Below are 23,600 nucleotides of genomic sequence, written 5' to 3' on the forward strand. Positions count from 1 at the left end.
CCCCCCTTTTTGGTGATACTAGGGATGGAACCCAGTGTTACTCTACCACTGAGCTACATCCCTAGCCAGTTTTATTTTTTATTTTCAATCAGGGTCTTGCTAAGATGCCCCAACTGCTTTGAACCTGTGATCTTCCTGTTTCAGCTGCTAGGATTACAGGTATGCACCACTGCACGTGGCTACATATGCTGAAAAATTAGGCCTTTTGGGGTGTGGGGCAGGTGCACAATACAGAGAGAGAGTTAACTGCTCAGTTGAAGATGAGTCCACTCTAACAGGCATCTCCTACAAAATTACAGTAAATCAGTTATGGACTACAGTTAATTTAATGTTACTATGAATTCACATTACATCTTTACATATGTTTACATTTCTCTTAACTGGGGCCATTTATGACTTGCATGCGTTAAGTTTTAATATAGTTTAGCTTTTTATAATAGCTTTGTGTAAACATTCTATAGTAAGTGATAACTCACCTACATGTATTTTATGCATTCATGACCTACTTGACTTTTTTTTTCAAAAATATTTTTTAGTTGTAGATGGACAATACCTTTATTATATTTATTTATTTTTATGTGGTGCTGAGGATCGAACCCAGGGCCTTGCACATGCTAGGCGAGCACTCTATCGCTGAGCCAAAACCCCAGCCCCAACCTACTTAACTTTTAAAAAATGTTTTCAGTATTTCTAGGCTACACCAACTCTCCAAATAAAAACTCCAAACCTTAAGTGGTTTTGTGCAGTTTGAACCTGTATTATTCAAGGGTTGATTGTGTACAAAAATGTAAAAAACAAAGAAGGAGTTACAAAGTATTTCCATTTTAAGTCATAAATTTCCTTGAAAGGAAAAAAAATTTTAAAAGGAAAAAGATTACTTGTGTATCCTGGTAAAAAATATATAAGATTTAAAAAATTATGGGCTGGGGTAGTGGCTCAGTGGTAGAGCCCCTGCCTAGTACTGGGTTCAATCCTTTGCACCACACAAAGTTTTTTCTTTACATATGTTTACATTTCTCTTAACTGGTGCCATTTATGATTGCATGCGTTAAGTTTTAATATATTAAAAAAATAGATTTATTTAAAAAAATTATCCACAAATTCTGACTTCTCTTTCTAAAAGGAAAGAAATGTGAAATCATACTTCCCTCCAACAGCTTCCCATTTGAATTTTCTCTCATCACTATATACTCTGGTCCCTCTGTCCTAAACTCAAGGGATTTTCAACATATCCCAGCATACAATGCAATCAAAGAAATCCAGGTAACCACAAGAACTACCTAACCTCTCCCTTCCTAATGTTCTAAAATCACATTTCATTATGTTACTGCCATGACCAACTTTCATATAGTTCTACCATGTTTCATATTTTCCCACCTGTAACAACTACAGTATAATTATAAAATCTACTGTCCCTTCCATCATCTAAATCGTGCTTTTTCTCTTTTATTTCTTTGGGGCTACTCCTACTTTTCATACTTTTTTTCTTTTAGCATCAATTTGTCCCAACATACAAATACTCTTTAGTCTTTAAAACCCTACTCCAATACCACATTGCCTTCTAATCACTGCCTCAATTTTTGCTCCTTCTCACAGAATAAAAAAAAAACTTGAATGTCATTTAAACCTTCATTTTTCACATCTTACTCTTCAACTCACTTTCATCTGGCTTTTCATACCATCTCATTAAACTGATTGTGAAGATCAGATACTTCCACACTATGAAATTTAAAAAAAATTCCTTCCATCCTTATTTTCCTCCTTAAGTACTTGTTCTTTTGGCTTCCAGAGTACTCATCTTTACTAGTTTTTCTCTTTTCAGTCTCATCTGCCAAGAACTCTTCCTTTTTCTAGCCAAATTCGATTCTGAGCTCTCCTTTCTTCTCTAGCTATCTCCCCTTGGATGAATTTATCTAATCACGCATAAATTCTTTTATGTCCTGATAACTTTTCCTCTGAGTACCAGTTTCACACATTTAATTTTTTAGTCTAATTCCACTTGGATATCAACAGGTATATTTAAAACATAAAACACACAAAATAGATGTCTTAACTCCCCCCCATCTGAGATCTCTCACCTCTAGATTTTATTATTTAATAAATCCACTCAGTTGCTCAAAACATAAATCAAAATACTATCTAGAATCTGGTCACTTTTCTGTTTCTTGGTACTTGAACAAGAAATAATATAGATACTTAGTAAACACTGACAAGAAGCAAACAAAACTGTGAACAAGAACCTGAAGGCCAGGTGCAATAGTACAGTTCTGTAATCCCAGTGGCTTCAGAGGCTGAGGCTGGAGGATCACAAGTTCAAAGCCAGCCTCAGCAAAAATGAGGTGCTAAGAAACTATGAGACCTTATGTCTACATAAAATACAAAATAGGGCTGGGGATGTGGCTCAGTGGTCGAGTGCCCCTGAGTTCAATCCCTGGTACCATTAAAAAACAAGAACCTGAAGAATCTTTACCATGTAAAATTTCTGTGCTGTTCCTTTATTTACCAGTTTACAGAAACCATTTCATTTCCCTAATGCTTCATTCCTACAAAAGGCACTAGACAGCTATGCCTAAACTTACATATCTTAACTGAAAAGAGATTCATACAAAAGAATGATTACTTGCCATAAAGTTATGGTAAGAAATAAGCAGCTAGCTCTACGTAAATTCATCTGAATATAATGAAAGATGCTTTCAACAGTGTATAAACTGAGAAATATAACTTGCTAGGTTACTGTGAAGGATACAAAAACCAGTAGAATTTAATATACTCAAGAAATATACAATCTATTATGAAGAGTAAAACACCCCACTACCAGTCATTTAACAGCACATATAAAATGGTATTTTTTTGTTGTTGTTGTTTATTTTTATGTGGTGCTGAGGATCAAACCCAGGGCCTCATATGAGTGAGGCAAGTGCTCTACCACTACAACCTCAGCCCCCATCAAAATGGTATGTTAAGTATCAAAATAACTAGAGGTAAGGCTTAAACCTAGATTTTTAAAAAATTTTATTATTATTTTTTTTAAATATAAACCTAAACTTTAAAATATGGGCTGGGGATATAGCTCAGCAGGTAGAGTGCTTGCCTCACATGTATAAGGCCCTGGGTTCAATCCCCAGCACCACAAAAAATAATTTAAAAAAAAAAAAAAAAGGTAAACCTCATATAAGAAATAAAGCTAGGGACATTTTAGGAATTTAGAAAGGAGTAAGTCTAGGCTCTGTAAGTGATTTATTCACTTAAATGTTTGGGTGCCTATTAACAAGTACCTATCATATCAGAAAAAGGACAAGAAATTGCCATTTATATACTGCTCACCATCAGGCACAAGTTAAGGCTATGTACACAATCTCACTCTTCATATCAGCTCTGAGACAGGGCTTCTATTTTACATCTATTTGGGTGTTCCTGGAATTTAAAAAATGCACACAATGGAGGCAGAAAGGTAGACAAGGGCTATACTGCAACAGCTTTAGGTAAAAAGTCTGAAATTTACACAGGGGTTACAAATATATTTTGTAGAGCAAGTGACCAGGTATTACTGTATAATCACTATCCCTCACAAAGTAACATAAGGAGCTGTTTGAATTAATGTTGAATGTAACAGAGAAACTCAATTAAAGTTATTGCACCACAAATATTGGTGAGGATGCGGAGAAACTAGATACATCATACATTGCTAGTAGGAATTTAAAATGGTACATCTTACTCTGGAAAACACAAGAGTTTCTCATGAGACTAAATATGAAATTACCATATGACCCAGCAACTGCATTCTTAAGCATTTATCCCAGAGACATGAAAACTTATTTTCATATAAAAATCTACTCTCAAATGTTCATAGCAACTTTATTCATGATTGTTAAAATCTGAAGATAACTTGATGTACTTCAACAGGTTAAAAAACTGATATATTTATACCATGAAATATTATTCAACAATAAAAAGGAATAGTTGATACATGCAATGACTTGACTGAATCTTAAGGGAATTATACTGAATGAAAAAAAGTCAAGTCTAGAAAGTTACACACTATATGATCCCATTTATATAGCATTCTTGAAAGGACAAAATTATAAGCCAGGTGTGGTGCTACATGCCTATAATTCCAGCTACTTGGGATACTGAGGCAAATTGATCTCAAATCCCAAGCCAGCCTGAGAAACTTAGATCCTGTCATCAAAAAAACAACAAAAAAAAAGGTGGGGTGGGGTGGGGTGGGGTAGGGGAGTAGGAGGCTAGGGATGCAGCTCTGGTGGAGTGCCCTTGGGCTTAATCCCCAGTACCAGGGTGGAGTTGGGGGTGGTGGCAGGAGCAAAAAATGACAAAATTATAGAAATAGAAAACAGATTAGTTGCTGCCAGATTAGGTCAGGGGTGGGGGAAGGGTAAGGAGGAGGTTATGATATAAAAGGATAACACAAAAGATATTTATGGTGATGAAGGCAGGACATACACAAAGGAGTACAAGTGAAACTGAGGAACTTAAGATATGGACTGTATTAATGTCAATATGCTGGTTGTGATATTGTACTAGTTTTCCAAACTGTTATACCATTGTGAGAAAGCAGGGAAATGGTACACGCGATCTCTATTATTTCTTACGATGGTATGTGACTCTACAATTACTTAAAAATAAAAGGTTTAGTTAGGAAATTTTAAAAATCACTGTAATAATCCAGATAAAAATGTAATGACAACCTCAACTAAAACTGTGACAATTTTATAGCTGAATAAAAAGTATTATAAATAGCAATAGCATGTATCTCTGGTTTTATAGTACCACTTTCCTAAAAGCGCATTCTTACTTCTTACTCAGTCATGGTAAAGACAGGGAAGTAAAAACTATGACCGATGAGGAAAAAAATGCTTTTCCTACTGAACAAGTACAAACATGACATGAATGATTGACTTCTAAAAACTCACAGCAATTTTTTTAATGACCAGCTACTACACCAAGGTTTCTCAACTTCAGTATTATTGACATTTTGGGCTACACGATGTTCTGTTGTGAAAAGTGGCCTGTGAATCTTACAATGTATAGCAGCACCCTCCCAAACCCAGTTGTGACAGCCAAAATGTCTCCAGACATGACCATATGCTCACTAGAGGGCAATATTGACCCTGGTTGAGAACCACTGTGTTCTTAAGGACCAAGGGCTGGGGTTGTGGCTCAGTGGAGGAGCGCTTGCCTAGCATGTGTGGAGCACTGAGGTCAATCCTCAGCACCATATTAAAAATAAATAAATACAATAAAGGTATTGTGTCCATCTACAACTAAAATATACACACAAACACACACTTTTTTTTTTTTTTTTTTTTTAAGGATCAAGAACTCAAGCTGGGAAAATGGATACAGATGTATTTCTGAGTAAGTCTGAGAAACTTAAAAAAAAAAAAAATCCATACATGACTCAAGGTTGGGAAACACCACTGTACACAAAGATGAATGATAATCTCAACTGCTCTCAAAATGTTTACAATGTAGGGAAAAAAACACAAAAATTTGTGTACTGTATATAAAGCAATTATGTTAGGTGGGGAAGAAGAAATATTAAACTATAGAATAACATCAGTTTCAAGAAATTCAAGCGAATGGGTAGACTTCTACCCTGCTTCCCCAAATTTATATTTTCATGTATATTCAAAAGAACGTAAGTTCTATATTATACCTCACATTTCATTCTTAGAACCACTGTTGTTCCCTTTGCTTCCCATCTCATCATTAAGTACTCTTTGTTACTTTAATGGTTGGAATTCAGAGCATTAGCAAAGAAAGAAGAAAATTTTCATTGTATCTTCCTTTCCCACACATCTTATAATGAGGTCTTAAACTGGGGTCCACAGGTCTTTAGAAGTATGTGAAACTCTTAAAACTTCAGTAAAATTTTGTGCATGATCATTTTTCTAGGGAAAATACTCAAATCTTTCCTTGGATTTTCAAAGGCTAAAAACAAACTTCCAAAAGTTCACAATTATTTTGTACAAAGTATGCAAGATGTACCTCTTATATGAACAGTTACATATAGTCATGAAAACCCCTTTGTTACACACTCATAATTTGTTCTAAGGACTGGAAACATCAAAAATTACTATTTTTTAAAAGCAATCCTCACCACGCACTATGGCACAGGGCTATAATCCCAGCAGCTCCTGGAGGCTAACACAGGAGGATCTTGAGTTCAAAGTTGGCCTCAGCAACTTAGCGAGGCACTTGCACTTAGCAACTCAGCAAGACCCTATCTCTAAATATAAAAAAGGGCTGGGGATGTGGCTCAGCGCTTGAGCACCCCTGGGTTCAATCCTCAGTATTAAAAAAAAAAAAAAAAAGCAATTCTCCTTCCCACTGGGCTTTCTCTTCTTTAAAAAATCACAGATTAAACCTTATTTACTTGAGTACTCCTTGACAACATTGGTGAGATGACAGGAAAACATTATAGAGGTAGAAATCATAAAATTGAATCTACTGCAAAAACAAAACAAAAAGAAAACTCTTCTAGGATTGAGTAGAACAATTTGTAGTATACCAAATTTGAAGTTTATAAAATTGGCAATCCTATAAATTTACCTATAAAGACTATAAAACACAATATTCTGTTATGGGAGTTAAATGCTTCTTTGACAAACATTAACTATGTTCCTAATAATCAATAATCCACTGCAGAAATAAGTAACTTAATTATCCTCATTAAAATACATGAATCTGAAATACACTTTTAAAATTAAACAGCTAATTATATTTTAACTATTTGAAAAGCAACAAACCATGATCAAATGGATAGCACAGAACAAATTCAAAGAAATAGCAAACAGCAGACTGTTAAAATACTGGTAGGAATCCCTAAATTTATATATCATAAGTTAGTGAGGCCAGCACCAGAAATGCTACTAAAGAAATCAATTTTAGCTTTACAGAAACATCATAGATCTAGGTAATGATCAGAAATACAGCAATTTAGCCAATTAGTAAGAAAGCAACAGAAATATTTATTACAAAAAGTTTCAGTGAATGCTTTTCAGATAAAACAGATGCGAGGAAAAGGAGTTTGGATAAACCTTGTGGAAAATATATTTAAATTTCAAAAAAATCAATTTTGCTAGGCTGAATTCCTTGACAGCAGAGCCAATGACTAAGTTATCCCTCTATTAGCTTCTAACAATATTCAGGCACAGCAGGTATTCAATAAAATGCTTATTAATTAAAATAACAATTTCCTTAAGTGAAAATAACTTATAATTATTAAGCAGATTCTTTTATTACCAGTTTTCTACAAAAACAAGGCCATATATATTTATACTGACTTCAACTGATCACAGCACAACATCATCTCCCTAGGTTAGGGAGATGAACTATAAACAGTTTATAAATTTTGTCTATAGTGGACACCACGGTTTTCATCTTTTAGAATTTTGCCCAATTTAGAGGAAAGCTGGCTTCACCCAGAGCTCTGGGATAAAGAGGCTCAGAACTAAATTCAGTAGTGAATTCTATTCCTCTGGTCAGAAAATATTGACTAGGAGTAGATACAGACCCAATTCAAGACAGCGAAGATGCTAATTGAAGGGCTTGGACTAGAAAAGATGCTAACTGCTAGCTTTCTCATTCTTCTAAACACACTTCCTGCTGGGAATGGTGATGTGTGCTACTCAGAATGCAGAGGCAGGAGGACTCCAAGTTTGAGGCCAGCCTGGGTAACTAAGTACAACCCTGTCTCAAAAAAAAAAAAAAAAAAAGATTGTGTTGGGAATGTAGCTCAGTGGTATAATGTTTACCTAGTATATCCAAGGCAATGGTTTCAATTCCCAGTATTACAAAAAATTAAAAGTAAAAAACAAACAAAAAAAAACCACAACCACCTCAAAACTTCCTATACAAAGATGACCCTCTCATTTTAATGCTGTCCAAAAGGTAATAATGTATATAACTGACATATTTTATCAACTTCCAATAAAACCTAAGCAACAAATTCCCAGAAAATAATTTTTTAAAAATTTTGAAACTTTCAAGCATCAAGACTTTGTTAAAGAATCCTTGCTCAGGGGCTGGGACTGTGTCTCAGTGGCAGAGTGCTTGCCTCGAACATATGAAGCAGTGAGTTTAATCCTCAGCACCACATAGAAATAAACAAATAAAATAAAGGTATTGTGTCCATCTACAACTAAAAAAAATTAAAATTAAAATATGTATTTCTTGCTTATAAAACAAAATGCAAATCTAACCCACCAGAGCTGTAAATATTTTTCTACTGTCTCTTAACATCCAATTCATATGTAGCCTTAATTAAATTTACCTCAAAAACCTGATGTATCTCAGATGTGAACACCGATAGTCAACCTCTGGTTAAGGATATACACTAAATCCCAAACTACATTTTCCCTACAACTTATGCATTTTCATAGAGTTCAATACAGACATGTTTTCATATACTTCATTAACTTTATATCTGGAATGAACCAAGTTAGAAATCAACTAAAATGGTGGTTACCACTGTTTGGTTAGTGGTATTTATTTTTTAAAAAGTGTTTTACTTGATAACGACTGTAAGGTTCTAGAATTCAGAAGTCAAATAAGTCTGAAGATTTACTACATTCTAAAGGATCTACTATATTAATGGTATTGCAAGTTGCTATTTGCTATTATCAAATTAACATCTTTTAACCAAATACATACACATTAATGTTTACCTGTTCAAGTCCTATTTTCATATCCCCCCACCCCAAAAGGCTTCAAACCCTGGTTTCAGCAGTAGCAATCTTGTAAGCCTGATAGTGCATTTAGATAAGAAGGGCACAGTAAAATGCAGAGAAAAGAAAGGACTGGAAAGTATATTTGAGTACAAAATAATATTTGGTAAGTGTTAATATAAATAAGAGGATGAAAAGAGCTAAGACCTGGAAGACAGGAAAGCAACTTAAAAAGAAGTTACAAATGAAATATCATTACAAGACTTACACAAATGCACCATAAAATTCAATAAGCATTTTACCATTTACACCTGCTGAACCAAACTGACAACACTGAAGCAGATACTGAAAAAAAAAAAACCAAACAAATCAGCTTGAACACAGGTATACTTCCCTCCTTCACTGAACACTGAACAGGAGTTAAAAACTGGCAATTTTATTAATGACTCAAATTTTCTCAGTTTCATTGTCTTAAAACATGGCTTTTCAAATATTAGGTTATGAAAACAAAACAATCCAGTAGATTCCAGCTAGCACTTCTTTTATCACTGTAATAGACCAGAGAATCAAAGTATGGTACAGCAATTGAGCACAGTGGTGCATGTCTATAATACTAGCACCCAGGGAGGCTAAGCCAGGGGGGATTACAAGTTTGAGGCCAGTCTCAGCAACTTAGTAAGATCCAAGAGCCTGTCTCAAAAAATAAAAAGAGATAGAGATATAGCTCAGTGGTAAAGTTCCCCTGGGTTCAATCACCAGTATAAAAAAGAAAAAAAAAAAAAAAGTATATAGTCAAACTAGGTACTGTATTACCATTTCAATTACAGAGATATATTTAGGTAATACGCCATGATTTAAAAAAAAATTCTCACTGCTTGTGTCTTATAGGTTAAATATAAAATGTTTACCATAATTTTATAAATATAAAACTCTAAGGTTAAATTTTTTTTTAAGGTTTTGTCCCCATAACTAACACTAAACTCATTTGGAGGATTAAAAAGATAGCTAAGTATAAATCTTTCTCTGATTCTAAACGGATGAGCCCATTAATGACTCCCTTGATGCCATTAATACCCAGAAGTTACAGATCAAGGAATCTGAGTGAAGATTCCTAACTCCTAGACTTTGGCTCCCATCTTAAAGAATGAAGGTAAAGAAAATGATCCTTTATGTGGTAGGGGAAAAAGAAAAACTTCAAAGATGTGCATAAGCTCAATTAAAAATTATAGGAGTATTTAATTTTGAAATGTGTCAGAGATTAATTCAGCAAATGGGACAAAACACTGTTTTGAAATACAGTACACTGGGATACTTCAGGCCTGATACTATTGTTGAGCAGTATGATATGCCAGGCACTTGAAATACCTAGTTCTAGTTCCTACCACAACACCAAGGAAAGTACTCTTAAGTCCTAATTTACAGCTGAGGAACCAGCTACAGAAGGGTCAGGGTTAGTAGTTTTTGTTGTCTTTTTTTGTGGGGCTACAGATTAAACCAATGACCACAAATGCTAGGTAAATGCTCTACCACTCAGACACACCCACAGTGATTTATTCTTATAGTCTGCTTAATTAAGGATCATCTCAGTTATTTGTTTGGCTATTCAGTACTAGCAGTTCCTCAGAGATCTATGTTAGGCAATCTTCTATATTCACTCCCAGACATTTCATCTATTTCCATCTCTATTTCATTGTCTCCTAAATATGTATCTCTAATTCAGATCTCTCCTGAGAGCTCTTAACTACCTACTCAACATATCCATTGAACTCTATAACCAAAGTTGTAATTCCCACTTCCCAATCCAAAACCTGGCAAATTTCTAATGGTCTATTATTGGATTTCAAAAATTAAGAATCAAAAAAATAAATTAAGGATCTATAAAGCCTAACTATAAGGTTAAATTTTTATTTAAAATTTTTGTTCAGTCATGAATAAAACAGACATGTATTTTTCTTTTTAGTTGTAGATGGACACAATATCTCCATTTATTTATTTATTTATTTATTTTTATGTGGTGCCGAGGATTGAATCCATGCCTCACACATGCCAGGCAAGTGCTCTACCACTGAGCCAGAGCTCTCTAGCCCTGTATTTTTCTCTTTTTAAAAGTACTTTTTTAGTTGTAGAGGAGCACAGTATCTTTATTTTTATTTATTTATTTTTATGTGGTTCTGAGGATTGAACCCAGGACCTCATGCATGCAAGGCAAGTGCTCTACCTCCACTGAGCTACAACCCCAGTCCCTATTTTCCTTCTCTTATATCACTTGTCTGGTTATAAAATTAAGGATAAACCAGGTGAGGTGGCACACACCCATAATCCCAGAGACTCTGTAGGCTGAGGAAAGAGGATCACAAATTTGAGGCCAGCCTCAGAACCTTAGCCAGATCCAGTCTTTAATTAAACAAAAAAAAAAAGAAAGAAAGAAAGAAAAAGAAAAAAACAAAAACAAAAACAAAAAAACAGAAAAGGGCAGGGGGTGTACCAGCTCAGTGGTAGAGAACTCCTGGATTCAATACCCAATACTATTAAAATAAAAAGTAAATAAGATAAACAGATGACTTAAGAGAATGAATTGAAAAATGTCTTCTGTTTTCTGGAGCAATTTTTTAACAATGGAATGACCTATTCCTCAAAAATCTTCTGTAATTTTTATTTTATTTTTAAAATTTATTTTATCTGGGCCAGATATTTCCTTAGTGGGAAAATTTAACTGCTATTTCACATATTTTTATTAAAAGCTTTCTTATTTAGGTAAATTGTATTTCTTTTAGGAGTTTATTTTGCCTAACTTCCAATTGTGCTGGCATAAAATTATAGTACTCTATTATCTTTCTAATCTGATCTATCTCTAGTTTTGTCCTTTTTATTCTCAGTGTTTATGCATTCTCTTTTTTCTCATCCATCTTACCAGGTTTGTCTACTTTTCTAGTCTTTTCAAAGAATCAACTTTTAGCTTTGGTCATTTCTCAAGTAGTCTCTAAAACTCTTTATCATTTTACAGCTCAATGGTCCATACCTGTCCTTTAACATGACTATCTGATACAAAATCTTTTTCCTTAGTATAACCTGAATTCCAACACAGCTGACCTTATGGCTCAGGCTCTGCTTAACCAATTTCAGCTCTAAATTAGCTTTTCAGTTTAGCAAAAAACCCTTTTAAATGTAATGTTATTCCAGAATTCCATGACTAGGACATCTTCCTTATACTTTGCCTTATACTTATGCCTCTGTACAAGAGATTTTCCCCACCTAAAATATCTTTTATCTTTTTAGAAGCCAACAAAAATATTTGTAACTGATAATTTATACTGTTTTCATCAAGTTTTGTAAAACTACCACCACACACTACTGGTGGTCTCTTTCCATCCTATGTTCCCATAAAATATTTACATTTGGATTACATTATCACAGAATAATATATTTTTTTAGGGGTGGGGCAAGTACTATGGATTGAACTCGGGGCTTCACACATGCTAGGCAAGAACTCTACAAGCCTTTTAAAAATTTATCTTCAGACAGATCTTGCTAAGTTGGCCAGGCTGGCCTCAAATTTACAATCATCCTGCCTCAACCTCCCAAATAGCTGGAATTACAGGCATATGCCACCATGCCTGTCTACGTAAGTAATTTTTATTCAATTTTACGATGTCCCAGGCACTATTTGAAATAAATATTAACTTATTTCTCATAGCAATCCTAGTAAGTATGATTATTTCCATTTTCCCAGATGGACATACACAGAAGTTATATAGTTACATAGCTAGTAAGTAGCTGAACCTGGATTCAAATCCCTTAAGTCTGTCTCTAGACCATGTGTTCTTGACCATCGAACTATGCTTCTTTCAATTGTTCTAATAATATTCTCCTAAACCTGGGCAAACCACAGGTTTACAGGGTCCCAGGCTACCATATTTCCCTCGTTAAGGGATACAAGTTTTCAAATTCTTGAGAAAGAAGCAACTTTGATGATTTAATATTTTTAATACAAAAACAATTTTTAGGCAAAACTAAGATGTACAGTCGTACTCCAGTCATTCTGTAATGACTGAATGTAATGGAAAAATGCCATGGATAGTTATATAAATGGCCCTTTATAAGAAATGTTAGACATTTCACTATGGATAAATAAAAGCACAGAAGTATAATTTTGGCATAAAACTTTATCTATGATGTTGCATTATAACCTATGTTTATCTTCTTGAGACCTGTGGTCCAGAAACCAAATGTGTTTTTTTTTAGAGAGAGAGAGAAATTTTCTTTTTAATATTTATTTTTTAGTTCTCGGCGGACACAACATCTTTGTTGGTATGTGGTAATGAGGATCGAACCTGGGCCGCACGCATGCCAGGCGAGCGCGCTACTGCTTGAGCCATATCCCCAGCCCCAGAAACCAAATGTTTATGACACCAGATTTAACATTACTTTAAGACCTAAAAGTTTTGAGGCCTGTCATTTTAGTGTTAAGAGTTCAAACATAGGGGTTGGGGTTGTTGCTCAGTAATAGAGCACTTGCCTGACACGTGTGAGGCACTGGGTTAGATCCTCAGCACCACGTAAAAATAAATAAATACAATAAAAAAAATTGTCTATCCGCAACTAAAAAATATTTTTAAAAAAGAGTTCAAACTTGAATAAAAAGCATGAATCTACTACTTAAAGCAATGTTATAAGTGTAAGGCAATTCTGGAAAAAAAAAAAAAAACTACAAAACAGTTAAGACTAAGTATAATCAACTGAACACTGATTAAAAGTCTAGAGTTAAAACCCAGTTACTATTTCACTGCAAGTGAGGAAAAGCCAGACACCAATTAAGGAGAAGTACTAAGCAAATAATTACAAAATACTAGATTCAGTGAATGTAAGATGCTAGTGATTGTTAGCAGCACTATTATTTTATCTCTCTCTAAAAAAGAATAAAAATAAAACCTGCACCATTTAAATTGTGATATGCTATCGACTGTTGGACACGTCCAGATTTCAAAAATGAGAAAAAAACCCCTGGATTTTAGAACCAATGAAATATAGTTTAAATCACTATTTAAAATAGTGATTTAAATATAATCAGGTATGAGGAGACCGAATTCAATTCAAGGCATACTAACATTCAATTCAAATAACATCATTAATTAAAGGGAATTAAGGACTGTGCTAAACATTCTAGAACATAAAGCTGGCACATTTTCCTCCTCAAGGTGCTCAAGAGTTGAGAAATTTAACACTCCTAAGAACTGTAGTAATAATAAATTTCAATCTGAAATATTCAGGCATTCTGAATGTAGTAATTTGATTCAACTGTATATTTATTCTAAAAAAACACTCATTTATGCAAACTGGCCAATGCAAAAATAAATAAATAAAAAAGTAAGACTTGGAAATCTAACCAACCAGTTTTGATAATTTTGCTAAATGGAAAATTATGTAATGACTACAAGTATAATCTGAAAGACTACATAGCACTATGGAAAAGTATGATTGTACTACTGCTATTAAAGAGAATAGTTCTGTCTTAGGGGGATATGATGAAGAATTTTATGGCAAAGAGTTTAGTATCTCCAATTTAATCTTAAAAGGGCTCAGAACAAACAAAAACTAATATATATACTGTTCAAGCAAGTGGAACTAAACGTAAGCAACTGGTAAATATGTGTAATGGCTGTACAAAAACTTTACTATTCCTGCAACTACTACCCTAGTGGAAACTATATCAAAATAAAAAGTTACCAAAACATTTAGATTTGTGAACAAAAATGGAAAACACACACACATAAAAAGCAATTTAAAAATGGAAAAGACTGTGGATGCTTTATTTTTGTTAATAAGTATCAAGTAGTTTTCATAATATAGGCTGTGTTCCTTGGGGCCAGGAATGTTTTAGATTTCCAATATTTTCCCATTTTGTAATATTTGCATGTACATGTAATATTTGTGGATGACACCCAAGTTTAAAACCAAATTCATTTGTTTCATATACACCTTACAATATAGTTTTAAGGTAATTTTATACAATGTTTTTAGTGCATTTGCATTTTTTGGGGGGGGCTGCATAATAATAAATTTTATTTTATTGGTAGATAAATAATTATACATAACAGTAGGAAGTACATGTACATAATTTGATCAATCTCATTTCCCAATACCTTCTCTTCACCCTTTATCCCCAGATTTGTTTTAACTGATACACATCATAAGAGGTCAGGTGTGGAATTTTCCACGTGTGGTATCATATTGGGGCTCAAAAAGTTTCAGAGTCCGGGGAAGGGGAATGGGAAAGACAGGAGAATGATTCTGACAAAACTTTCCTATGTTCATATATGAATATATAACCAGTGTAATTCCATATCACATACAACCACAAAAATGGGAAGTTGTACTCCATGTATACATGTCAAAATATATTCTACTGTCATGTATAACTAAAAATTAAAAAAAAAAATTTAAAAGGATGTGCTATATGAGTTTATAGTTGAAGGAAATTTTGATATTGGAGAGAGGAGTGATTACTTAAATGTCCACAAAGAGAGTATGCAGTATCAATATTTATACATTAAAGTCTTTCTGAAATTTTAATATTTGATTTGGAGTTTGAATAAACACCTTTAAACAAAAAAAAGTATGAGTCTCATTTAAAAAGTTTACATGCTTAGCGAAAAGAATAATGATAAAAGAAACACTGTTGCTTAAATTTAGAAAATAAAATGCAGTCTATCCAACTATAATGGGGAATTACCATATGCAGGAAAACTATCTAGAGTAAACTTAATAAAAATATTCATACCTTTAGTTGAGCCAAATAACAATTACCTGTAGTAAATATGTATTGATAATTTATGACTATGGAATTAACTGATGGAGAAACTTTCAATAATTGAAATACCACTTTAACAGAAACATTTAATATATGTATATTTAGGTTTCTCATGTTTCATAACATCAGATCAATTAACCATCTATTGAAAATGTAAAAGATGAAAATTTGCTATTTGGACCAAATTCTACAATTCAGATTTAAGAAATCCCTCTGCATGTTTTCAGGCAGTATAGCACTATACACAAAGAAGCTTCCTGGAAAAGTTAATACATTTCCAAGACTATAAACGGTTGCATTTTAAACCTATATTGATATCCCTGAGTAAAATAAATGAATCAAATTAATATCGCAAAACTGGTTGTTAGAAAGGAAAAACACAAACAGGATTACAAATAGAAAAAAAGAATCACTCCATATCTGGGTTTCTGTTGAAAGAATAAAGCCACCTACAATTTTTATGCTGAAGGAGATGAAGTCAAAATTCTACTAATTAAGCACAAAAAAGAATAAATTTGCCCCCACAAAATACTGAGAAAACTAATAAGCTATTAATTATACTTACTGAATGAATAAATCTTAAATTGATACTGATATCAAATCTATTATCTTAAAACAAACATCTTTATAAACATCATTTACCTTTTTATCTTCTTTTACTTTGTGGGTTTTCTTCTTCATCTTCTTTTCATCGACCTCCTGGTCAGAAGTGATTGCAGGATTATCAATACCACCTTTCCAAGTTTCAACAGGAGAAAGAAGTGGATCTTCTTCACTTCCACGATGTCTTCCTTTTCTTTTTGTTTTTGAAGTAGTGAAAGCTTCATCATCACTTGCATCTGAATGTGTTCTTCTATAATATGACTTGGCTTTACTAAACAAGGTTTTAGATTTATACTTATATTTAGAAGGCCTCCGTTCCCCATGACCTTTTGAGGTTCTATCAGAAAATCCATTTTCTTCATCTCCTTGTGTGTTATTTACAAATGAGTTTCGAATTTTAATAATTCGATTCTGACTATCATCTGGGACAACATAAATCTCATCAGAATAGCCCTTCTGTTTGAAAATTGTGTCAATGGGTTCTGCGTAGTTATCTGAAGAATCCATATCTTCAGGATGTGCCAAAGGCACCCGGGAGGTCTGTTTTCTTGGATTTTTACCAATACCAGCTTCAATTGTTTTTAAGAGATTTGGATCCAATTTTTTCACATTTGTCTTAGGTACAACTGGTTTAGGTTTAATAGGTGGAGGCACTTTATGGTTGCGTTCATGATCGTGACAGTTTGGAGTGCTATGAACAGGGTATTCATTTCCTTCCAAATCTAACCTGTATCTGGAACGGTCACTAGGTGTTGGAAGCAACTGTACATCATCCCCAATTGGACTATAAGGAGGTGGTGCTTCTGTATCATCATCTGAATCAGGGTAGTTGTTATAAGGAAAACAATCTCTGGGAGATGGTAGAAAAACATCTTCACTTTGATGTGTTGACTCCCTTGTATTATCAGACAAGTAAGAATTTTCTATCATATTTTTTTTCTCTAGAACATCACTAAAAAACAGAGTAAAGACCTCAGTTTGCCGATGATACTGAGATAAAGAATACAATGCTGTAAATTTAGCAGTGATCTCAGTTGCAATGTGTTCTCCTTCAGTCATTAACTCCTTGATAGCCTCATTTTCAAAAAAATCTGCTTGGCTGTCAGTAACTGCCACCAGTTGTACAGGAATGGTATCTTGAACTTCTGATAGAAATGCTCGAAGCATTCCCATTGATGCTTTCCGTTTAGCGGAGTAAACTAATATATACCCATGAACCAGTTCATCCTTCCTTACTCCAATTGAAGAGTGATATGACAATATTGTGATCTGTATTCGCCTCCTTTTTTCACCGATAATTTTATCAAGCATTAAGGAATTATTTTGTCCAGCTTGAGCAGCACTGCAAGAATGAGAATCAAGGAATGGTGAAAGAATAAGATCCACACTAAATGGATCACCACACATGGCACACATGACAATTCTCAAGTCAGCTTCTGATACATCCTTATTGGTGGGAACTGGGCTCACCACATCTAAATTGTGTTTAACTGATTCCAGTACTCCTCTTAGAGCTTGCTTTATTTGGGTTTCATTAAATTTACGAGGATATGTACCTGCAGGCACATCTACAAAAGGACACTGTAACTTGTTTGCCAATTGCTGCCCTTGGTGCCTGAGAATGGGAAGGTTCTTGCTAATGGAATCTCTCTGATTAGCCAGAATTAATGTAAATGGAAGATTAGCCATATATTTATCTTTTCTGATCTGGGAAGCTTCAGTTCTTATTTTTCCAATAAATTCCCCAATAAAACTCAGTGACTCAATGGAATTAAATACACAGAAGCACCCATGTGGTTTAAAGGCAGCAGTCCATAATTGACTCAAAATGTAAGGCGATTTGGCATCAACTGGCCGAAGATCAAGTTCATAAATTTTTCCATCTAAGGCATACTCATCATCAGTGGACTGTGTCCTTATCTCATTTGCTAGTTCTTGGGCAAGTCCATCTTTCCCTAAAATGAAAAGGTTAACTTTATCTATATTGGTACTATCATGATATAACCGTGAGCGGCCATGATCCAACTGCAAAAGACTACTAGCAAGTAACTGTTCCACTTTAATGTCTGTACAATTTTGGCCACTAAGGCATGTTTCTTTAGTGGGATGATAAACAAATCCGATATGCTTAAGTAGAAGAGATTCCCTATCAGGTGCAAGTTTCTGTAAAGCTTTATATCTAGGTTCTTCACTCAGAACTGTATGAATTTCGCTCATTTTATCTGAACTTGGTGTTGCGTTAAGATCTAAATCATAAAAAAGTTCAGAATGCTCAAAAAGCATTTCCTGAAACTCTTCTTTGGCTTTTTCAACTATCTCTCGCTGATGCCTACCATATACCTCCTTACTATCAGTCTCAGTGATATATTTGAAGGCTTCATCCTCCATAACAAAGCACATAACTTCCTCCCATGGCTGTCCAGGTGAAATGAAATGAATTTTTTCCAAAGTCTTTTTGAATTTTTCCTTCATTTCTACTCTCCTTTTCTCTGATATTAGATGCTGTACATGGTTCTGGTAGACTTTTTCAGCTTCTAAAGTGCCTAGGAGGTCAAATGGGATTCGTCTATCATTAATTTTGTCTATATGGTCAGTTTCATCCCAAGGTGTTTTTTCTAGCACCACAAAACATAACTGGAAATCTGCTCTCTTCTCCATTAACTTCAAAGCTTCTGACCAGTTCATATGTTCAATCTCTTCTAGATTTGGCAAAAGAGTGTTAAAAGCTCTTGGTAAGGTACTTATATATTCTTCTCTCCTTTTTCTTATATGTTCCTGTTTAAGTTGTTCTATGTGTTTTGAGAATGTATTTCTGGCCTTTCTTGTTCCCTCTAAGTTGATATATTCTTCATAATCAGGATGATTTTTTAATTTGTTACTAACAGTTTTCCAAGTTGCATGATAATCTCTCACAGTCTGCACAAGTTTTTCAAACTTATCTGTTGCTGTGACAACAAGTTGTCTCTGTGTTTTATAAGCATCCAGATAGGGAATAATTTTAGGCTTGCCACGAGTTTTATCCAACATTTGTACTAGTGCAGTGAAACATGTCTCAATGTTGACATTAAATCGTGCTGATGTTTCTACTACAAGAAGGTTCTTTTTGTTTGAAGCAAATGCCTGAACTTCTCTAAGATAATGATCCACGCATTCATCACATTTAGTTGCTGCTATTATTACAGGTTTTTTTGATTTTGACAGCTGGATAAAAAGGTTGTTCACAAATTTAAGTTGATCATCAAATTTCCTATTGCATCCCTGACTTACATCAATGCACAATAAAAATCCATCTACATTGAGCTTCCCTTCAGGCATCTGCTTCTGCTCAAAGTCTTGCTCTAAGCCTAGTTGATCAGTGCAAATGTACATTAGTTTTTCCGCTGACTGCAATTTAGAGGCAGCTGCACGTTTTATATATGGTTGCAAATTCGTACTCCGATGAGGCAAGAAAGTCTGGTCATCAATGAACTCTGTTTGTTCAATGACATGAATTTTGCATTCTACTCCATCTTCACCATTTTGTGTTATGTCACCCCAGTATAAAAAGTGATCATTGTTTACTACTCGTCCTCCAAAGTCAATGGTGCTAAGCACAGAAGTATGCTCTGGATAATATTCATCTGCTTTTGAGCGTACAAATCTATTGCACAAACAAGACTTTCCAACTCCACAGTTACCTTTGTCTTTTTCAGTCCCAGAGAGTCCAACTACACTGATAGTATAGGATGGGGGACGAGGCTCTTTGTTTTTTGCCATCATAACCGTTTTCTCATGTCTCTACATTCATAAAGGTAACCATGTATACTTCTCATTCTGAAAATATCATCTCAAAATACAGGTCCCAAATTTCAGAATTGTATTTGGTTCTTTGTATTTCCCTCATTTCTGCCCAAAGGTCTTCAAGGTCATATGGATCATCTTCCTAGAAAGAGGGGGGAAAAGGACAAATCTTAATCATGAATTATTCAGACTGAATTACCATATTAAAGATGTTCATAAAAGCACTATGCAAGTTAATAATAATCCTAGTTATAAGGTTACATGTATTTTAAGAAACCACAACATAAACAGTTGACTCACTATTAAAAATGCAAAATGCTCTCAAATTTTAAGACAAACCTGACAATAAAATAATTAAATACAAAAACCTAACATAATATTTCACTCTAAAATGCCTACTAACCAAATGTGCGCTTTGCCTCTAATTACTCTTTGTGAATCTGAAAAAAACTAGTCCTTTCCACTCCCTTAATTTTCCTGCCTTCTGCAAGACTATGTTGGTAATAACTAAAATGCATTGGTTATTTTAGCAACTCCTTTGTGACTTTTAAAAAATACCAACAATCTTTCTATTACAGATTTCCTCAAAATTTATTCCCAGGCTGGGGTTGTAGCTCAGTGATAGAGTGCTTGCCTAGCATGCAAGGCACTGGGTTCAATCCTCAGCACTATATAAAAATGAATAAAAGTTCATATGAATTTAACAAGATTTCAGAATCTAAATTTTTCAGGAAGTTTCAACTTCTATGGAATCTATCAAATTTTATGCCCCAAATTAAGAATATTCAAATATTTAGTGGGGCACAATGGCACACACCTGTAATCCCAGGGGCTCAGGAGGCTGAGACAGGAGGATCTCAAGTTCAAAGCTAGCCTTGGCAACTTAGTGAGATCCTAAGCAACTCAGAGAGATCATGTCTCTAAATAAAATTGGCTGGGGATGTGGCTCAGTGGTTAAGTGCCCCTGGGTTCAATCCCTGGTACCAACAAATAAACAAACAAACAAATATATAAAATACTGAAAGAAGGGAATTGAAATAAATGGAGAGGTGAGAGTATAGCTCAGTAGTATGAATTTCACCCCCAGCAAGAAAGAAAAAAGAGGGAAGAAGGGAGAAATGGAAAAACAAAGAAAGGGAGGAGGGAGCAGGGGTTGTGGCTCAGTGGTAGAGTGCTCGCCTAGCATACATGAGGCACTGGGTTCGATCCTCAGCACCACATAAAAACAAAATAATGTGTTCACCTAAAACTAAAAAAATACATAAATAAATAAATATTTTTTTTAAAAAAAGAGGAGGTCGGTGGGTAATATACATAACGACAGCAGTTAAGTAGATTGGTGCTTTTCAAACTCTAAGATGGAAGAGATCTTTATTTTCATATGGATAAGTCCAATTGTAAAATAAATTTTTTTAAAAAACCAAGCATTTTAATTAGATTCAAGATATATAAAATTATTGTCAAACTGTTTCTAAATGTTCTTGATTTCTGTATTTTCTTTCAGAGTAATCAATAGCTTTAAGACCATATTCTGAGTAGTACCGAGCTAAATAATTTTAAGATTATATATTTGAGACAATCTTTTAGAATTTTTAACATTATCAGACACATTAAGTATCCTTCCAAGAATTATGAAATTTAATTTTGGTTATATATTTACAAGTAAGCAATGAATCACTTTTAAAAATTAAGTTTTATTTGGAGAGTCTTCATATACTTTTGAGGCTGAATTAAAAGCAATATGTCATTTCTACCACCTAAACTTTCACTAGATAGGAAAAAATATATTCAGTCATGTACATCAACATATATGAAAATTATTTACAATGTAGACCCCCCCACACACAAATATAAAAAGAACACAAAATATTTTAAGGAAAGACTGTATTAGCTCTCCCCTTCCAAATTGCTGGCTTCTTCCCTGATCTCAATTGCAAGGTAACATTTATTTTTATTATAGTGCACATTTGCTATACTAATGGTGAAACTCTCCTTATAATTTAAAGGCTTGACTAATATTTCTGGCAAAACTGTAATAATTTTAAAAATAAAACTGAAGATTATTACATTTTATAAGTTAATTCTATCAGCCTCAATTAAATTTTAACAATCAGCCATCTGATAGTAAAACAAAATGTGTATTAGGTTCACTTCTGAATAAATATTACCATATGGCAGCAACACTTGAATTACATAATGAAATACAACTTTTTATGAAAGAAACATCTAAGATATAATTCAGAGACTATATCTAAAAAGAACTCAAAGATGTTTAAGACTGTCTCTTGCCTTCCAGTTTACAAGACAGACAGGTTAACAGAAAAATAACACCACTATGTGATAAAGACTTGAAATATTAAAGAAATTTTTCAACTAAAATCTAATCCTTATCAAAACAGTAACATCTTTATTAATACTTCTTATATATTCTTACCTGAACACAATATAATTCTGGACACTTTTACTCATTAAAAGTTAAGACTTGGGGCTGAGGATGTAGTTCAGCTGCAGAGTCAGCTGCTTGCCTAACCTGTGCAAAGCCCTGGGTTCAATACCCAGCACCACCAAAAATAAGACTCACCTCTGGTCTTTTATAGAATAAATCCCAAAATACTGAAATATACTTTATTGCTTTAGAAAGCTAAGAGTAGAAATGAAAACACTCTACCATAAAATGTATTATTAAAGTTTCTGAGTTTCAAAAAGGGTTTTAAAATTATAAAAATGAAGATCAAGTGGAGACATGGAAATCTTTTTTTGTTGTTGATGGACAAACATCATTTATTTATTGATTGATTTGTGGTGCTGAGAATTAAACTCAGTGCCTCACACCTGCTAGGAAAGTGCTCTACCACTGAGCTACAACCCCAGCCCGAGACATGAACTCTTCACCTTGTCATTGGTCACTGAAAACTGGAAGTCTTTTTATCTAAGAGACAAACTCCTATTATATTGAAGTTAAATTTTAATACTAAGGCTTCAACTCATCCTAATTAACACGACAGTAGCAATCCACCAATCATGAATATTAAAGTTCAAATAAAAAATAAATTAGTTTTCTGTGAGTTTTACGGTTTTCACACCAATTCACAACAATCTGTCAATTAGACACAGTGAACACCAAAGTCCTTTAAAAAAAAAAAAAACCACTGCCAGACAAGCTGCTTGCTGGTATTCTGAAGTCAGTCCCAGAGCTTATGACATGAATTACCACACGGTGATTTTTATAAAAATTATGGTAGAAAAAATCCTTTCACCTAGAGGTAGGAAAGATGAATGTTGGGCAAATAGTTGCCTTTTCAACTATGACTAGTGTCATCTTTGCTTAATTTACAGGTTTGACTCAGAAGATTTAGTTTGAAATGTTTCAAAATTAAAAAACAAAAGTTTGAGAAACCCTAGACTAGAAAAAATTGTTGCTACACTGACCTCAAAAGGATTTTGCTAGGTTTTTACTATGGTTAAGTGATATAATAAACTTTAAAGGGTAAAGTTAGATCTCATGAAGTTGGCCCTAAAAGGTTTATAAGAGAATTTCATTTCAGACACTGGGATAGTTATATTATTAATTATCCACTGGCTTCTAACATCAAAACTGTACTCCATTAACTAACCAAAGTAGTTTTATTTTTAATTTCAGTGCTAAGAATAAAAAAATTCCCTTCTGTCTTTTATGTCCCCATTAATAAACCAATGACTACTATCTTCAACTGTATATA

The 23,600-nt window shown here is 33.9% G+C and overlaps 1 protein-coding gene across 3 annotated transcripts in view; it reads right to left on the minus strand.

Moving 5' to 3' along the window:
• The window catches only part of Arhgap5 (Rho GTPase activating protein 5), a 99,150-nt gene that overhangs the window by 40,849 nt on the left and 34,701 nt on the right, over positions 1 to 23,600 (minus strand). For all 3 annotated transcript variants that reach the window (XM_048798700.1, XM_015491663.2, XM_048798699.1), the window contains exon 2: positions 16,141 to 20,023. In XM_048798700.1, the coding sequence (XP_048654657.1) occupies positions 16,141 to 19,860 (3,720 nt within the window). In that variant the 5' untranslated portion in view covers positions 19,861 to 20,023. The remainder of the gene's footprint in view (positions 1 to 16,140; positions 20,024 to 23,600) is intronic.

Source organism: Marmota marmota, unplaced genomic scaffold (genome assembly GCF_001458135.2).
Source record: "Marmota marmota marmota unplaced genomic scaffold, marMar, whole genome shotgun sequence".
NCBI lineage: Eukaryota > Metazoa > Chordata > Mammalia > Rodentia > Sciuridae > Marmota > Marmota marmota.